Consider the following 14,397-nt stretch of genomic DNA (forward strand, 5'->3'; position numbering starts at 1 on the left):
CAATTTTTTCTTGCAATATTAGAGCACAACTACAACTTCGGAAATAAATCCCAATTTTAAACAATCTTTTAAAAAAAAATCAATGGCAAATGCATTATTTTTACAGCACAAGTTTTGTCTGCCGGTTCTTATGTTCAAGTGTATGACAGTGTAACTTATTAAAGAGACATTATTTTAAATCGTATTTCTTGTAAGTCCAATCTCCAGGCCAAGATTCACACAAAATACCATGCCAATTTAGAAGCATCTTAGAGGCCTGTATTTCCTGGGTTGCGTCATGCCACGTGTAGCTAGTTAAGACGGCTGTGACACTGAATCACCAGTTTTAAACTAACCTATCCTTAATAACACTATACCTTTTAAATCACAACCAATTAATTTATAACTCTATAGTCAAGATATGTAAAACCTTATACCATTAAGACCAATTAAAAACAAGAATAAAGCGATTACACGAATTTCATAAGTTAAACCAAAGTTTCCCCAAACCTTGAGGCTGGTGGCCTTTTAAAAGCGGCTTTTTTTCTCCAGCTGTGTTTGGCTCCTACTTAAGAATGTGAGGCACCTTAAATTAGCTTCCTCTGTGTAAATTGCAGACTGGCAGGACTGCCAGCAAATAACATTTTTTTTTTACCATTTTTTTCTTTTTAACATAAAACATAAAAACAACCAATCATTCAGCCAATCAAAACAATAGACAACATAAATTGATATATATATAGACCGGTTTTTGTGCACCAAAGACAGACAACAGAGAAGGAACTTGATGTCCCAAAGAGATCCAAATATCTTAACTAGAACTAAGGAGATCTCCAGTAGGTTTCAGAGAGGAAACAGGGCATCTCCCATTTTCCTCTCCTCCCCAGGAGAGTTTTGAAATAACTTTTAATCATTTTTTCTTTGATACCATGTCCTACATGTGAAAAAACTGCTTTTCTGAAACCTGCTTTTTCTCTTGTTTAATATTTAACAAGGGGAAGGGGGTGCCTAGGTGAACACACACACACATGTGGAGAGAGGTGGGAGGGGAGGAGAGCCCAGGAATTTCTTTGCAGTCCAGGTCTTACATTCTGCCCATGAGCGATTTTTACTTTTGATTTCTCCAGCTGCCTCAGCAGTCTCTGACTTCCAAAGAACATTTTCTCCCTCTGAGAGCACAGCTCGGGGCAGCTGGATAAATTCCTCAGGTGTCAGCCTAGTCTTTAATGACTGAGCCATCTCTCCAGCCCTAGTCAATTTCCCTGGTCAATTTTTTATTTAATTCTCGACCCACTTTTGCCATTTTTTATAGTGAATCTCTGGTCCATCTATGATAAACCAGGGGCATGTCTGATCTATAAAAATAAAGAAATTTATCAAATCCTTCTTTTTAACTCAAACTCCCCTTTCCCTGAGAGAAGCTTTCAGGTCTCTAATGAAGACCGCTTCTTTAGACAATTAATGGCCCATTTCTATTGGGATGGAGAACGTAAACTTAACGATGGAAACTTTCTTTCATGAGCAGTGAAAGCACTTCCTCCCAATGACTTTTTTGCCTCAGTGGCCTTCTCTGGGGTGGTCTCCATCTGGCAAAGGTCCATACCTCGAGCCCCACGTTGGGCGCCAATTATCCTATTCCATGGGACCTAGTTATTCGGGGAGCCGAGGGGAACCCAAGCCTGAAGAGAAATGGGCGGGAAAGAAAAGTGAAGCCAAGCAAAAGGAGTGTCTTGTCAAGGCCTCTTTAATGAAAGCAAAACGCCTGGTTTTGAACACACCATAAGAGGAAGTAGGGAGGGGCTGAGGGGAATGCTAAAGGCACAGAAAGAAGAAAGGTCATCTGGGGCAGATGTTGACTCCAGGTCGAAGCATCTGCAGCTTTTCTGGAATGCAGGTTCCGCCCAGACCATCCCAGGTGTTCAGCCAAGATAGGGATCAGTTGATTCTCATTATGGTCTTGTGTGAAGGAGAGGGTGGTTCAGCTGTGAACTGCAAGGTCAGTGGACTCTCAAGGTGAGAGCTGTTGAAAATCTGGTTTCTCAGAGTTTGGTCTCCCACAAGGAAGTTATGAATTGGAAACGCAAAATGCACCTAAAAGACAGGCATAGTGGAGAGAGTTTATAATTCCAGCACTGAGGAAAGAGGGAGGCAGATCCCTGAAGCTTGCTTGTCAACCACAATTAACTAATTGGTAAAGTCCAGGCCAGTGAGTGTGTCTGTCTCAAAATAAGGAGAATGATATCTGAGAAACAACAGCATCTACACACACATGTACACATACATACACCATACATACACAGAGAGAGACAGAGAGACAGAGATAGAAAGATAAAGAGAAACATGAAATAATGTCAAGTCAGCAGGACAACAGGCACGGGGCAGGGTTACAGCAAGTATCTGCAATCATTGAAACATGGGCTCACTGGGTCTGAAAGCAAGTACTGACCCAGCAATACATGACATCATCTGAAAAGAGGGTCTTCAGGTAGGGAATCAGAATGGTTAGTGTGGAGTGGGAGCCCTAACTCAGGACTAGGCTACCAAAGTACCCACTAGAGCACTTAGGAAGCCCTGGAGGTGGCCACTTCAGCAGAGCTCCCCCTCCCTCTCTGTGGAAGGATGTGAAACCTTTTCAGCTCACTGTGTAAACCAGACAAATAGGTCTGGGAATACAAACAAAAACCTCCCCTTACTGCAGTCCCTCCTTTCAGGGACAAGGCAGGTAGGATTCAGATCTAGGAATTGCAGAACAGAGAGCAGGACAGAGTTCTGCAAGGAAATCTGATAACATCTGACTTCACTTCACAACTGTTCTTCTCTCCAGAGTACCAAGACACCAACTCCGCATCCATCTGTTTCCTGAACCTCCCAGCTTACAGGATTCCATGGAGAGCTACCAGTGACCTTGCTCCCAGAGAAGAGGTGACATCACAGGAGGGCCACTGGCATCACTTCTCAGGAGAAGGTATGTGAAGGGTTCTAAGTGTCACTTGGTATCAAAGGTGGTCTCTGGGTATCAGGGCAGAGGATCTTTGATTATGGATTATTTTACTCAAGGGTTGTTCACAGAAAGGACTGTCTCTGTCTTCTATACCACAGAGCACTCCCAATCAGCAAGATGGCAACAAACTTCTCTATCATCCTCACATCCTGGGTCTGTTGCTCTTCTGATGCCAGCTTGAGTTTGTAGAAAGAGGGCAGTTTGTGTGACCAGATTCCTCAGAGTCAATGTGGGAAGGTGTTTGGGTGGAGGCTTTTGTTGTGTTTTATTTCTTTTTTGTTGTTGTTGGTTTTGGTTTTGGGTGAGAGTGATAGATCACACTGTGAGCTTATGGCTAGTAGAGAATGTATAAATCAGGCTGGCCTCAAACTCAAGAAGATCCATCTGCCTCTGCCTCTGCCTCTCTGCCTCCTAGGGCTGAGATTACAGGCATGTACCACCACACTCAGCTATACTGGAACTATTTGACTTACCCCAGGAGGATAAAATCCTATACAGAGCACCCACTATTTCCTCTTCTAGAAGGGAACTGTGAGAAGCCATTATCAACACAACCAGCACTAACAATACCTTGACTGTTTTGGGGGGTGGAGGTAGATCCAGGAGCCTCATAATCAGCAGATCATGGGGAAGTAGCCCACTCTAGGGGCTAGGATTCCCACTAAATAGTCTTTGGCTTCTGGGAGCAGTTTCATCTACCCACTCAGGATATCTCTGTTCAAACTTTGTTTATTTATGAACTTAAGAAAGGAGCATATTTCTTTATAGTTTGTTCATACATACCGGGTTTTGGTTGGCTTCAGCACAGCCAGTCTTGTGCTGCAGCTCTCTGGTTGTCCTCTTTGTTCAATCGTCTTGGTTCCCATTATTCCCCTGTCCTCTTGTATATCCCATGTATGCTACTATCTATCTCTCCCATAGCTATTTTTTACCCCTCTTATTGGCCCCCTTCTGGTTTCCTGGCCTCTGCAAATACTTCCTTCAACATAAATGTACATTCCTAAAAGTGAGAAACTGAAATCTACATATGAGAGTGAGCATCAAGTTTGCCTTTCCAGCATTGCGTAAACTCACTTAACATTTAGTAGTTCTGCTAGTCTGTGTAAAAATTATACACTTTCATTTATATTATACATGAATCCAGTTCCATTGTGTCTCTGTGGCACATTTTCATTATCTACTTATCATCTAGGCTGACGGCATTTCCAGCTATTGTCACTAGAGCAGTCATGAACACGATGTCCCAGTATCTGTGCTAGGATACAGAGTCCTTTTGGGGAACACCCAGGTTTGCTGTCACTGATTCCATAATGGCTGAGCTTGCTTACAACCCCACAGCAGCAAATGACAACTACCCTTCCCTACATCCACACCAGCATAGGTTGTCATTTTCTCTCTTGCTGAAAACCTCTGACAAATGTGAGGTGAGAGCCCAAAGTAGCTACAATTCTCATGTTTTAATGGCTGAGGATACTGAACATGTTAAAAATATATATATATATTGGTCACTTGTATTTCTTCTTTGGAGAACTCTGTTCAGTTATATGCACCATGTTTTGTGAGCCACCATGTGGTTGCTGGGATTTGAACTCTGGACTTTCAGAAGAGCAGTCACTGCTCTTAACCACTGAGCCATCTCTCCAGCCCCTGCCCCATGTTTTGATTGGACTGTTTACTTTTTTACTGATCAGAGTTTTTGTTTAAAGTTCTTTACATATTTTGAATATTAATCTTCTGTTGATGAATTACTGACAAGGATCTCATATGGCAAGTTGTCTCTTTCCTTGTCTATACAGAAACTTTTAATTTCTATGAGCTCCTGCTTGTAATCATGGCCTTATTTCCTGAGCAGTATTATCAAGATAGATTCCCTGTTTCTCCTTTAGCATGTTTGACATTGGGATACATGAAGACAAACAAGATTTTTTATGTTAATTTTGACTTCTGTCACTTTGCTGAAAATGATTCTAAGAGTTCTCTCAGGAAGACTTTAGGTTGCATTATGGATAGACCTTTATATTATCTTTGACTCTTTTCTGTTTATATATATTTTCCCCTTGGGTCTTATTATCCTAGCTAAGACTTCTAGGACTGAACTGAATAAAGAGAGGAAAATAAATGGAAAACCTTGTCTTCCTTCAGTGCTTAGTGAATTTGTTTGGAGGTTTCTCTCATTTGGCACAACGTTGGCTGTATGTTTGCCATACACAGCCTTTATTATGTTGAGGTATGTTCTCTCCTTTCTCAATTTCTTCAGGACCTTATAGTGAAGAGCATGTTTGAGTTTTGTCAGATCATGTGCTCTTAGGAGAATGCCCCCAGTCTGAGCTTAAATCCTCCTACTGGGGGGCCTCTTACACACCTTGTTACCAAAATCTACCTGATTCTTCTCTGGCCAACATGAACTTAGAAACCAAGTCTTGCTGAACATCTAATATATTTCTATTTTCCTATAAAAGTACCATAATATATCATCAAGCCATAATGGGCCTTGGACCTGCACTATATATGAGTCAAATATTCCTATTTGGGATGTCCATAACACAGATACAGCTCCATGTTACAGGAATCAAGTGGAGCAGACAGGAGACCTGTCATCTACAGATGATGTTCTGAGGACTGTCTCTATAATGCAACTATTAAGATCCATGAATTCTGGCCATCCATCTTACCTTTCTCTCAATTAGGATGATATAGTTAGAATATTCTCATTTCTGCATAGTTTAGGTCAAGGTTCTTCACAGGAGCAGAACTGTTAGCAAGAATCTACATGCATTAAAAGAGATTTAATAGAGTGGCTATCCACCTGTGATATGGCCAGTCTAAGAGTAGATGTCTCCTGAAGGAAAGGCAAAGAACTGAGGCCATGAGGCTGACTGTCACAGCCAGCCTTCAGTGTATACTGGAAACCCTAAGAAGTGGGCTCTGATACCAGTGAAGGAATGCCTCAGCAGCAGAACAGATAAACTTTCCAGGACAAATGAGAACAAGCAGGCAAAGAGGAAAAGTCTCCCTCTTCCATGTCCTTTTACATGGGCTGTCACCAGAAGATAAAACCAAGATTTAGAGTAGATCTTTCAACCTCAGTGATCCAATGTAGAAAAAATGTCTCACGGGTGTGCCCAGATACTTGGGTTTCACTGCACTCCAGATGGTGTCAAGTTGACCAACAAGATGAGATATCACTTGGGGTTTATTAAAAGACAAATCTATATACTTACTTATGTTGGGGACCAGGAGTTGCCCCACAAACCACATGGTACACCACTGTCAGTCAGTCAGGGATAGTTTATGGATAATTTGCTCCAGGGCTGATCAGTCAGTGCCACACACTGCACTAGAGAGCCCACTAACTCCAAACCAGATTCATACAGAGTTTGAAACCTGAAATCCACAAATCTCTGTATCAAGTTATGCCACCAATCAGTATTTAGGGATAGGAGACTTCCTAAAGAACATATATTTGTGGCATGCTTCTCCGCATCAGTTGGGTTATTCAACAGTGGCAGGGTGACTTGACTTGCCAAGTATTCATGTTCCAACTTGCCCTCCAGGGTGTCAGTTACCCACACACATGGCAGAAAATAGAATGTAAATTCCCAGGGATGTCTTGGGTCCAAGATTACTGTGGCTAACTACATAAAGCAGGTCTAATTGACCTCTGTTGTGACTGGTTTCCAAGAACAATAAAGAATAGAACATAACAGACTTTGGGTCAACAGTTAACTCAGGCATGACAAAGTTCATAGTAACTGCACATGAGACAGTTTCCTTGTGACAATCTTAACAGCATATGAGAAAGTTTGCTCATAATAGCATAAAATGAATGGCTACATAGGCAATAGCTTCCGAGGCCATAACAACTCAGTTTTTCTAATACTTAGTCTTCCAATAGCCATACTATAAGGAAAGATGACACCAAAAGGTTTTTGAGGATGTGTGTGTTTGTGTGTGTGTGTGTGTGTGTGTGTCCAAGACAAGGTTCTCTGTAGAACAGCCCTGGATGTTCTTGAACTCACTTTGTAGACCAGGGTGACCTTGAAGTCATCAGCATAGCTTTGCCTTTATAGGCCATGCTCTTGGGGCACACACACACACACAGTTTTGTAAGCTTAGCTTTAGCCTGTGAGTGACAGCATGTGCTATTTGTGTTTCCAAAGCCCAGATTTTTTCTCTGAACAATGACTTCCAGTTACACTATTTTTTTCTGCAGATGTCATGGTTTCATTTTTCTTCACAATTGCATAGAACCTTCTTTTGTGTATGTTCCATAATTTCTTTGTCCATTTGTCTATATTTATTGATTTCATAGCAATCATCAACATAGCAACTATAACCATGGATGTGCTTGCATCTGTGTGGTCTGTTGAACAACAGTGCTTCAGGTTGAATTGAATAGTGTACCTGGGACAGTGATAAATATCTAAAGAAACTGCATCAACTTTTAACAGTGAATAAGGTTCCTCTTTTCTACATTTGCTGTTAGTAATGGTTTCGTGGTGGTACCATTCTGATTTAACTGCCTTTTCTCTGATAATTCAGGATATTGAGTACATTTTTAAGTATGTATTATTCATTTCATTTAGTCACTTGACTGTCTCTACTGCTCATTAGGCCACTAATTGATCAAAGGATTTGGTTTTTACTGTTTCAGCAATATTTACATTGTCAAAATACTCCACACCTCCCCCAGTTCTCTCATCATTTCTGTTGTCTCCTCTGTATAGCACTAAGCATTGGAGGTGGTAATTTAGATATCACATTTATAGATGAAGATTCAAAAGTAATTTATACTCAATTCTTTGACCATTATGAGTGAATCTAAAGTTACTCTTACTCACTATACAGAGCAGCTTCTAAGGACAAAGTTGACAGTGTAGCAGTTCTTAGATATAGACATACATAAATACGTAGATAAGAAATTGGTGGGCATATTAAGCCCATTTCACTAAATAAGACTACCTCCCACGCAGAGACTGCCCTACATGGGGACTCATCCTATAAAGTCACCAAACCCCAACACTTTTATGGATGACAAGAAGTGAATACCAAAAGGAGCATTCCATGGTTGTCTCTGGAGGGGCCCTGCCAGAACCTTACAAATATAGAGGCAGATGCTAACAACCAACTATTGGACTGGGCATGGGGTCCCCAATGGAGGAGCAGGAGGATGGTCCAGAGGAGCTGAAGGGGTTTACAGTCCCATGGGAAGAACAATGATTTCGGCCACCCAGATACCCCAAGACTCCGAGAAATAAACCATCAATCAAGGGGCACCCATGGCTCCAGCCAAAAATGTGGCAGAGGAAGGCCTTGTTGGGCATCAGTGGGAGGAATGGTCCTTGGTCAGATAAAGGCTCAACAGAGACCCCAATAAAGAAAAACTGAGGTGGGGACGTGAGAGTATGTTGGGTGGAGGGGCATATATGTGGAGGCAAGGGAGAAGGAGGAGGGGGAGGGGTTGGGGGTCTTAGGGGAGGGGGAATATTAGGTAAGGTTTTACCATTGGCAATGTAAATGAAGACGATGCTCAATTAAAAAAATCATTTGTCATTTGCAAAATAATAATAATACCTCAACAACATGGTCTTGATTAAAAAAGCAATGGATTTTCAGCACCAAAGAATAAAAGGACTTTCTTAGATATCAAAGTCACAGGAAAGCCAAGAAAGATAGATCAAGAGTGTCCCACATCCTTCTGACCATAAATTGAACTCTATAATTGAATTTGCTACCATTCATGTCAATTAGTAAAGTAAAACTTAAAACCTAAAAATCAGTGTGAACGTCATAAGATAATCTTATCTGGAAAGATCGGAAAAACTATGAACTTGGGTTATTTCTTTTCCAGACAAAAAACTGGGCATCTTAAACCAGGCTAAGCTCAAACTTGTGATTCATTGCACCACCTCCTTAATGCTGCTGTTACTGCCTTGAATTTGATCTTGAAGAACTAAAAACACTGTAAAGAAGAAAATACTCAAGGCTTAAAAAGTTTGAGTCAGCATCCAATGAAATGACCATGTGGTTTTTTTCTTTGAGTTTGTTTATGTAGTGGATTGCATTGATGGATTTCCTTATATTGAACTAACCCTGCATCCCTGGAATAAAGCCTACTTGATCATGGTGGATGATCATTTTTATGTGTTCTTGGATTTGGTTGGCAAGAATTTTTGCATCTATGTTCATAAGGGAAATTGGTCTGAAGTTCTCTTTCTTTGTTGGATCTTTGTGTGGTTTTGGTATCAGCATAATTGTGGCTTCGTAGAAGGACTTGGGTAGTGTTCCTTCTGTTTCTATTTTGTGGAATAGTTTGAAGAGTATTTGTGTTAGGTCTTCTTTAAAGGTCTGATAGAATTCTGCACTGAAACCATCTGGTTCTGTGCTTTTTTTGGTTGGAAGACTTTCTATGACCCCTTCTATTTCTTTAGGGGTTATGGGACTGTTTAGATGATCTATTTGGTCCTGATTTAATTTTGGTATTTGGTATCTGTGTAGGAAATTGTCCATTTCCTCCAGATTCTCCAGTTGTGTTGAGTATAGGCTTTTGTAGTAGGATCTGATGATTTTTTGAATTTCCTCAGTTTTTGTTGCTATATCCCCCTTTTCACTTCTAATTTTGTTCATTTGTATACTTTCTCTGTGCCCTTTGGTCAGTCTGGCTAAGGGTTTATCTATCTTGTTCATTTTTCTCAAAGAACCAGCTCTTGGATTCGTTGATTCTTTGTATGGTTCTCTTTGTTTCCACTTGATTGATTTCAGCCCTGAGTTTGATGATTTCCTGTCTCCTTCTCCTCCTGGGTGAATTAGCTTGTTTTTGTTCCAGAACTTTCATGTATGCCATTAAGCTACTAGTGTATGCTCTCTCCCATTTCTTTTTGGAGGCACTCAGGGCTATGAGATTTCCTCTTAGCACTGCTTTCAACGTGTCCCAAAGATTTGGGTATCTTGTGCCTTCATTTTCATTAAATTCTAAAAAGTCTCTGATTTCTTTCTTTATTTTTTCTTTGGCCAAGATGTCATTAAGTAGAGTATTGTTCAGCCTCCATGTGTATGTGGGCTTTCTGCTGTTTTTGTTGCTATTGAAGACCACTCTTACTCCATAGTGATCTGAGAGGAGGCATGGGATTAGTTCATTCTTCTTATATTTGTTTAGGTCTGTCTTGTGACCAATTATATGGTTGATTTTGGAGAAGGTACCATGAGGTGCTGAGAAAAAGGTATATTCTTTTGCTTTAGGGTGAAATGTTCTATAAATATCAGTCAAATCCAATTGGTCCAAAGCGTCAATTAGTTTTACTGTGTCCCTGTTTAGTTTCTGTTCTCCTGATCGGTCCATTGAGGAGAGTGGAGTGTTGAAGTCACCCACAATTATTGTGTTAGGTACAATGTGTGCTTTGAGCTTTAGTAAAGTTTCTTTTACAAATGAGGGTGCCCTTGCATTTGGCACATAAATGTTCAGGATTGAAAGTTCTTCTTGGTGGATTTTTCCTTTGACCAGCAAGAAGTGTCCTTCTGTGTCTCTTTTGATGACTTTAGGTTGAAAGTCAATTTTATCTGATATTAGAATGGCTACTCCGGCTTGTTTCCTGAGGCCATTGGCTTGTAAAATTGTCTTCTAGCCTTTTACTCTAAGGTAGTTTTTGTCTTTGACACTGAGGTGTGTTTCCTGTATGCAGCAAAATGTAGGGTCCTGTTTCCTTATCCAGTCTGTTAGTCTATGTCTTTTTATTGGGGAATTGAGTACATTGATGTTAAGAGATATTAAGGAATAGTGATTATTACTTCCTGCCATTTTTGATGTGGAGAAAGAGGAACACTCCTCCACTGCTGGTGGGGTTGCAAATTGGTACAACCCCTCTGGAAATCAGTCTGGCAGTTCCTCAGAAAACTGGGCATGTCACTTCTGGAAGATCCTGCTATACCACTCCTGGGCATATACCCAGAGGATTCCCCAGCATGTAATAAGGATACATGCTCCACTATGTTCATAGCAGCCCTATTTATAATAGCCAGAAGCTGGAAATAACCCAGGTATCCCTCAACTGAAGAATGGATACAAAAAATGTGGTATATATACACAGTGGAGTACTATTCAGCCATTAGAAACAATGAATTCATGAAATTCTTAGGCAAATGGATGGAGCCGGAGAACATCACACTAAGTAAGGTAACATCACACTAAGTAAGGTAACCCAGTCTCAAAAGATCAACCATGGTATGCACTCACTAATAAGTGGATATTAGCCTAGAAAATTGGAATACCCAAAACATAATTAACACATCAAATGAGGTACTAGAAGAACGGAGGAGTGGCCCCTGGTTCTGGAAAGACTCAGTGTAGCAGTATAGGGCAAAACCAGAACAGGGAAGTGGGAAGGGGTGGAAGAGAGAACAGGGGGAGGGAAGGGGGCTTATATGACTTTCAGGGAGTGGGGGCGGGAGGCAGAAAAGGGGATATCATTTGAAATGTAAATAAAAAATATATCAAATAAAAAAAAGTTTGAGTTAAACCAAAATTAAAAGCTAAACCCAGGAATGAGTGCTGTTCAGACCTACACATTTTTTATTAAAAGAAAGAAAGTCCCTATTTATAATGTGGGGCACATTCTTGGCACTGCTCCCCCAATGGTTGTTATCACTGAACTAATTTGTTGACCTTCCTGGTTCTTTCCTCCCTTTAGTACCAGCAACATTTCCCAGGCATGGGTCAGACTTCCTCTTCTATACCCTTTTCAGAAGAGGATTATGATTTGTCCTCCTGCTTTGGCACAAATCTTCAAAATTTCAAGATGAAAACCAAAATCCTGTCTCAGGAAGTAATCACCCTCATTGAATCATCCCTAGCGAATGGAAACCTTCGGGAAACAGTTTCTGCAATCAGCAGTGCTCTGGGTGACATTGAGAAAGCCCCACTGAACACTGCAGTGATTGGGGAGACTGGGGCTGGAAAGTCCAGTCTCATCAATGCTCTACGGGGAGTGGGGGCTGACGAAGGAGGTGCAGCTGCTACTGGCGTGGTAGAAACAACCACTGAGAGAACAGCATACCCATATGCAAAGTTTCCCAGTGTGACACTATGGGACCTGCCTGGCATTGGGTGTGCTGACTTCAGATCACATGATTATCTGAAGAAAATCAAATTTGAGGAGTATGACTTCTTCATTGCTGTCTCTAGTGTACGCTTTAGCAAAAATGATGCAGAACTTGCCAAAGCCATTGTTCAAACAAATAGGATGTTCTATTTTGTTCAAACCAAAATAGACAGTGTTCTATGGAATGAAAAATTGGTAGATCATAGGCGCTTCAATAAAGAGTACACTTTACAGAAGATTAAAAATACCACTTCAAGTATACTCAAGGAAGTTACCCACCAGGAGCCTCCAGTCTTCTTGGTCTCTACCTTTGATGTCTCTGACTTTGACTTCCCAGAGCTGGAATCCACCCTTCTGAGTGAGCTCCCAGCATACAAACGCCACATGTTCATGCTCACTCTGTCAGTTGTTACAGATTCCACTATAGACCAGAAGAGGGATATGCTGAAACAAAAGATCTGGAAAGAATCCATAATTCCAAGAGCATGGGCTACCATAACATCCAGAAGATTGACTCAAAATGACATGGAGATGTTGGAACAGACTTTGAATGACTATAGATCTTCCTTTGGCCTAGATGAGGCATCACTGGGAAACATCGCTGAGGATTTGAACGTGACACTGGAGGAACTCAAGAAAGGCATTAAGTTTCCACATTTGCTCTCAGATGACCAAGATACATCCTTAACAGATAAACTATTGAAGTACATTAGAAATCCTTACTTTTCAGATGTTTGCCACTTCCAGAATCATTTCATTGACACACTTGCAAGCGATGTTAAAATTATCCTCAGTAAAGAAGAGCTTTTGACAGAGAAGGTGAGCTCATTCAACTCTAAGGTCTCTCTATATGGGGAAAAGTCCATCACTGTTTCCACACTTGTTCCAGGAAGCACCTATCTATTTCACTTCACTGACATGTTTCAAAATGACTCTGATGAATTATGTCATATCCATTTTCTGCACCTGTTGACATCCTGGGGTCTCTCTGGTTGAAACTATTACATGATGTGCTCCTAAGGCTTTTCATTGTAAATCATCTCATTTGTGGTATTTATTTGCTTTGTATTTAAGAAGTATTTCAGTCAGATGGAATGCTACTTGTCAGTTTGATTATGATTCCTACACGTTGTGGAACCCATGTAGGAAAATTTTATGAAGCTTTTCATACCCATTTTCCTTTAAGAGTTTCAAGGTTTCCATCCTATAGTAAGCTCTTTGGCCCACTTAGGTTTTTGTATGAGGTAAAGGGTGAGGGACAAGGTTTAGTCTTGCTTCATGTCCATTTTGCCCAGTTCCTTTCTTTAAACCATGTGCACTTTGTGCATGTATTTGGAAGCCTTGCTGAGATATTGACTGATGGTACATGCATTCTGTTGGCCGCACAGTTACAGATATATTTCTGGGTCTGCCCTTCTTGTCTGTTGGTCTATGTTCTTGTCTCATGCCAATATTGGGCTGTTTTTGTCACTATGGCTCTGTGCTATTCCTTGAAATCAGGTATTACAGTGATTCCTAGCCCCATTGGATTTGATCAGTCTTGTTTTGGCTCTTTGTAGTTCTTCCATGTTCCCATGTTAGTTTTCTACTTTCACAGTCCAGTTGTACTCTAAATGGCATTGATATTTTAGTTTAGATTGCAATGAGTCTGTAGATCACTTTGTGAAATATGAGAGCTTTGACAATAGGAATGTTTACAAACTATAAACACAGGAATCTTATCATCTTTTGTTGCCTTCTTTGAAATTTCTTTCATCTGGTTTGGAGCATCTCAAATCCTTGGTTACTTATTGAAACTTGATTGTTTCCTTCCTTACTTGTTTTCTAACTTCCTTCCTATCTTCTTACTCTGCCTTCTTATCTGGCATGTGCTTGTGTCTACCGTAAATGAACTTTTTTTCTTTTTTTATTAAGCTGATAAAATTTATTTTAAAATATTCAACACAGTATTGACATTTTTAAGTAATCAAAATAATTTATAATTAATTATAAAGTAAGTAAATATTTACTTATAATTATAATTATAAGTAAATTAATTATAAAGTAACTGAAGGTTAAAGTAATATGCACTCAGCCAGTTTTTAAAATCTATTTGGAACATTAAACATGATAGAAATAGAAAAAAAACTCTTATGAAGTCCTCTATGAAAGCAAATTGTCATAGATTCCTGATTGGACAGAAACTATTCCCTCTCTAAGAGAGAATAAACAATATAACTGTGGCTTCATAGAATGAACTGGGTAATGTTCCTTCTGTTTATTTTGTGGAATAGTTTGAAGAGTATTGGTATTAGGTCTTCTTTGAAGGACTGATAGAACTCT

The 14,397-nt window shown here is 40.2% G+C and overlaps 1 protein-coding gene across 23 annotated transcripts in view; it reads left to right on the top strand.

Moving 5' to 3' along the window:
* Window positions 1–14,397, top strand: part of LOC127693473 (T-cell-specific guanine nucleotide triphosphate-binding protein 2-like) — a 444,108-nt gene that overhangs the window by 289,789 nt on the left and 139,922 nt on the right. For 2 of the 23 annotated variants that reach the window (XM_052194344.1, XM_052194341.1), the window contains exon 1: window positions 2,809–2,901. The exons of 20 other annotated variants lie outside the window; for them this stretch is intronic. Coding sequence is in view for 1 of the 3 variants with exons in the window: in XM_052194362.1 (XP_052050322.1) it covers window positions 11,686–12,894 (1,209 nt within the window). In the remaining 2 variants the exon portion in view is untranslated. Of the gene's footprint in view, window positions 1–2,808; window positions 2,902–11,685; window positions 12,895–14,397 lie in introns of those variants that run through there. One more of the 23 variants, XM_052194362.1, reaches the window with a different exon arrangement.

This window comes from Apodemus sylvaticus, chromosome 10 (genome assembly GCF_947179515.1).
Source record: "Apodemus sylvaticus chromosome 10, mApoSyl1.1, whole genome shotgun sequence".
In the NCBI taxonomy this organism is placed as follows: domain Eukaryota; kingdom Metazoa; phylum Chordata; class Mammalia; order Rodentia; family Muridae; genus Apodemus; species Apodemus sylvaticus.